At 38.0% G+C, this 5,588-nt stretch overlaps 1 protein-coding gene across 1 annotated transcript in view; it reads right to left on the reverse strand.

Moving 5' to 3' along the window:
- Positions 1-3,453: 3,453 nt before the first annotated feature.
- The window catches only part of LOC113800794 (organic cation transporter protein-like), a 14,761-nt gene continuing 12,626 nt past the window's right edge, over positions 3,454-5,588 (reverse strand). The window contains exons 8-11 of the mRNA XM_070137460.1: positions 4,798-4,889; positions 4,138-4,397; positions 3,868-4,052; positions 3,454-3,555 (exon numbers count right to left, since the gene is read on the reverse strand). Coding sequence (XP_069993561.1) covers positions 3,454-3,555; positions 3,868-4,052; positions 4,138-4,397; positions 4,798-4,889 — 639 coding nt within the window. The remainder of the gene's footprint in view (positions 3,556-3,867; positions 4,053-4,137; positions 4,398-4,797; positions 4,890-5,588) is intronic.

Genomic DNA, 5,588 nt, shown 5'->3' on the forward strand with positions numbered 1-5,588 from the left:
AAAGAATGAAACACAAGCAAACAACACAATTTGAACTCTTATAGAGAAAGTGAAGGTACTTTTGTACTTCAAAATAAAATTGAATTTTCCTTTTTCTGAGTGCTGTACGAAAGAAAGTACAGGCTGAATTCTCAGTTTGACTGCTTATGAGCACCGAAAATGGCTTTAGGACTTCTGTTGTGCCTTTTATTTTCATTCATTTGCGACTTTGGTTGAAAAAAAAATACATACATGTCCGTACCTTGACCTCTCATAAAAGGATTTTTTTTTTATTTTCTAGTGTCAAATAGTTCATATCATCAGCTAATATGAGCACTTATGAACAGCTTCACTGTCCAACTTCTATAGAAATACGAAATATTTCGTAGAATATACGATGAGAAAAAGTGCACTCTCTCATCACTCATAATAAAACAACGATAAACAGATATCTTGGGGTACACTGCTACAATTTTGGTGCGATAATCTTCGCGCCGCCGGGCGGCGTCAGGCTAAATTCCGTAGCAGGGTCCCGCGCGCCAGGAAAATAAAGCGCGGCGCGGGGCTCGGCGGCGAGCGGCAAATTTCGTGTCCATTGGGTTAATTTATCCAAGTATTTTAACTGAATTTTTAACTGGTAGGCAGCAGCCTGTTCATAATGGCAGTTTTAGCTCATATTCTCGTGTATCTTCTGGGTTTTATTAAGGTAATGTTCTTGGCCCTTTGCTCTCTATCTTATATACAAGCAATATGTGGTCTGGCATTACTAATAAATCATTGGCATATGCTGATGATACTTCTCTCTATGCTGATATTCCTTCTCCGGCAACTAGGCAAATAGTAGCTGAACGTCTCACTGTAGATGATTCAATCTTGGTGCTCTTGGTGGGGAGTGAAATTAAATCCTACTAAGTCTAAAGAAATTATTGTATGTCTCGAACGCAGTTGCCTCAGCATCCAAGTCTACTGATTAATGGAGTTTTAATAATTTCAGTGGATAACCTGAAGCTCTTAGGGGTAACCTTTGATTCAAAGTTTACATTTGAATTGCATATTAGAAATATGGCCCGGGCAATTTCATCAAAGTTAGGCATCATTCGCAAGTGCAAGGTCATCTATGAAGATGTCAACATTATACGTAGGTGCTTTTCTTTTATTCTGCCTCAATTTTAGTATTGTCCTGTGTGGTTAGCTGCTGCAGACTCACACTTAAGACTGCTTTATTTTATTATTTTTTTTTTTTCTCTCCTGACTTAAATTTGGACACTGGACATCGTAGATTTATTGGGGCTCTTTCAGTCTTATACAAGATTGTAACCGACAATTCACATCTCTATAAGTTTTTACCTGATTTTTATCAACCTGCAAGAATTACCAGAAGTTCTATGACCCTCAATTCAATGACATTTGATATAAGTCGATCGTCTACAGGTCATTTTTTTCTAGATGCTTTTTTACTATTTGTAGACTTTGAAATAGATTGCCTTCAGAGATTGTAACTTCTTCGACTCTTGATAAGTTTAAAACGTCAGCTAACATATTTTTCTTATGTAATTCGCCGACTTTCTATTTTTCATTCTTTCTTAGCTGTATCTTGACCTGCACTGTCACTTTTGATGGTATATATCTCGTTTTTTTCAGTGTGGCTCTTACTATAGCTTACTATAATAATAATAATAAATGGTGGTGAGGGGATCACTACAGATCTTCCTAAGCTGTTGGTACACCACAGTAGATGCCATGTGTGGATACTGGTAAATTGAACTTGCAGAAGATCAAGCACTAACCACCTTCATAACAACAAATAGATGCTATCGGTACTGTCGCGGTCTAATGAGTTTTGTGGCAACAGGAGATGCTTTCTGCAGTCGAGGCGACCTGGCACAACAGGGCATGAGCAAATTAGTGAAGGTTGTGGATGACTTTCTTTTAAATAATGCAGATTACCTAACACACCCTAGCAGCACCTACATTATCCTTCTGTAGTTACATTCTCTCGGCAGAGCTGATCCTTAGAAGTTAAAGTCCATAAGAGACTTTGTAACTCCAGCCAACCTGACAGACCTAAGGTCTTTCATGGGCCTCTTAAAACAGTTGGCAGAATTTTCCCCTAAAATTGCCAGTGCACTTCAACCTTTATGCCCGAGTCCTGAGCAATCATTTGTATGGACCCCTGATCATGATCAGATTTTTAGAATGGTGAAGCTCATTTCCCACCATCTTGACGAGATACATGGTGGCTCTACGGTATTTGGCTCGCCTTGTTGCAAGACCATGGTAAAGGCCAGATGCAACTGAACCAATGTGTTTCCAAATTTTAAACAGATACTGAGACTTGATATGCCACAAACGAGCTACAGTTATTGATTATAGCCTGGGCTAAAACAAAATGTAGGCACTACCAAGTAGGAATACATTTTGAACTTAAGATTGACCACAGCCCACTTATCCACATTCTCAACAACTTTACATTAGGGGGAGTTGAGAATCCTAGGCTACGACTGAAGAAGTAATCGTCATACTAGTTCTTAGCGACATGGCCAACAGGAAAGAAGTTCTGTATTCCAGATGTTATGTCACATTAGCCTATTAGCCGTCCAGACAAGGGAGATATGTTAAGCTAAGAGATGAGCATCTCCATAAGACATGGAACACTCAACACTGTACAGTACCTCACCGACACGTCAACAAAGTCAGGTGATAAGTCGTATGTCAGACTTCTGGAGTGTGTGAGAAATGGATTCCAAACAAACCAGTATCTGCTCCCCTACATGATAGCCATGGAGAAGTACAAGCTAACAAGAGACGGGCAACATAAACTGTGTTCTGGCCTGGCATTAACGCCAATATCATCATTATCTTAATATGTAAAGCATGGCAGGTACTTCAGCCAAGCCAACAACAGTTTACAGTCAGCAATGAAAACTGTAAAATGCTTCATAATGAAGGTGGACCCTACTAGTAAGATGAGATTTGATTGAAGTTAGCTTGAGCACCAAAATAGCCCCAAATTACACCGGATGCTCCCCAGCACAGATATATGGCCACCCCTTCTGTTCTTGTGTGCTAGCCCACCCAGAGCCCTTCAAGGAGAAAAGGCAAACAATTTCCAAGGCATGTGACCATCATGCTGCCAATCGAGCTAAAGATGTCGAGGATCGCTATAACCACCATGCTCGTCCCTTACCCAGGTTGAAAATCAATGGCCAGGATTGCATCCAGAACCCTGTCACTCCACTGGGATAAGGTTGGTACAATCGTAGAAATTGGCAGATCTCGAGATTATCAGGTTAAGCTCCCAAGAGGACGAATATGCTGTAGGAATCCTCGATTTCTTACCCCTATCTGCTTTCCCAGTGACACCCCATGCAATCCTGATAAACCATGCAATCCTGCAAGCAACTCACTTCCTCGCCGATCTAAGTGAATTCTAAGTTTGGAAATGTCTGATATGTGTGTGAAAATACCAGGGTATTAATATATAGAAACATATTGATGTTGCCTGGCAACTCTCAGGACCTTCAGAGTTGAATCCGTCAGCGCATGCAAGTCTCCCAGTACATTACTCTGCTCCTCCTTTTGATTAACAAGAATCTATTAACTTATTTCACGTGTTTCTGTTGCCTTTCAGTCTTTAGCGAAAACTTTGACTGAGTGCGGTAAGATAACGCCCATACAACCACTACAATAACAAAAATAAAGATATTAACAATGTAGGTAACTAACAATAATAGTAATTACTAACGGAAATTGATTATTATTATTAATTATGGTAATAATAATGATAATGATAGTAATAATAAAAATTACAGTGATAAAAAAAGATATTCTGAATTGAAACAAAGATTCTCTGAATTAAAATAAGCGAGATAAATATACTGCACTCACCAGCATTTCCAAAATGACGGGAGCTAGCATGGCGCCGACCATTGACTGCATCATGCAAGTCCCGAACCCACGGGCGCGCACCTCGGTCGGGAAGAGTTCGCTGGCATAGAGGTACACGACCTGGAAGGCTACCGTGGCGGCCAACCGACCTAGCATGACCATTGTAATCACCAGCCACTCCAAAGCTGAGAGTGAATAAGTTATTCATTAATATTATTTTCGGCCCGGGGCAGTAACTAATAATTGGCCCAGAAGCTACGGGCTACGTACCATCTGGGATGAAGCCGAGCACCAAGAGCGAGCCGGCGGTGACCACGAAGAAAAGCGTGCTCGAGGCTCTCCTGCCCATCTTCTCTACGAGAGGAATGGTCAGCGTGCTACTGGGGACCTCCATCACCCCGCTGACCGCCATGTACACGAACGGATCCACGCCCAGCTTGTCGGCGCCGAACGAGAGGCCGTAGTAGACCATTCCCAGCACGAAGAACTGGGCATAGAACGACAGCGTAATACTGCGCATTCTCCTCGTTCTGGAAAGCAATCGTACTTTTGGATATTCCTGCCAGCTTCAAACAACGGTAATAGTCTCTTCGTCATCATCCCGTCATCTGCTTACAAAGTTTTTCATCCAAAATATGCATGTTGAAAATGCTTATCCGTCGCCAGAGGTCATTCGATTGCTATTACACTAATAACAGCAATCAATAAAATACTAATTCAAATACATACCAGACTCAAGAATATCTTCCTGAAAATAGACTCCTACATTTGCATAGTATATATATGTGGTCTTATACGAGTACATAGAAAATATATATAATATTTCCGTAGTCTGACACTGTTTTGTCCTCACTACTGTTATTGTAAACTAGAATTGTAATCCTCAAATTTGCCATTACGGGAAGGTGACATTGGAATAGCAAGACTCACCTTACAAGCACAATAATGCTGTCCACTATATTCCTCAAGGATGTGACAAACCCTGAGGGGGGCGCGTCGCCTTCTGTGGTCGCAGTCAGTGCCTGTTGAACATCAGTGCGGTTTATATTAAGTGAAACACACACATATATGCCCATGCACACATACACACACACACATTTATATAAATACATATATATATACATATGCATATAGATATGGATACACACATACATGTGTGTATATATATATATATATATATATATATATATATATATATATATATATATATATATATATATAAATATATAAAAATATATATAAATATATATATATATATATATATATTATATATGAATATATATATATATATATGAATATATATATATATATATATATATATATATATATATATATATATATATATATATATATTATATATGAATATATATATATATATATATATATATATATATATATATATATATATATATATATATGAATATATATGTATAGATTTATATATATATATATATATATATATATATATATATATATATATATATATATATATATATATATATATATATATATATATATATATATATATATATATATATATATATATATATATATACATGTATATATGTATATACATATACGTATATGAATATATGTGTGTGTGTGTGTGTGTGTGTGTGTGTGTGTGTGTGTGTGTGTGTGTGTGTGTGTGTGTGTGTGTGTGTGTGTGTGTGTGTGTGTGTGTGAGTGTGTGTGTGTAAATGGAAAAGATCGCTGCAATA

Source organism: Penaeus vannamei, chromosome 23 (genome assembly GCF_042767895.1).
Source record: "Penaeus vannamei isolate JL-2024 chromosome 23, ASM4276789v1, whole genome shotgun sequence".
Taxonomy (NCBI): Eukaryota; Metazoa; Arthropoda; class Malacostraca; order Decapoda; family Penaeidae; genus Penaeus; species Penaeus vannamei.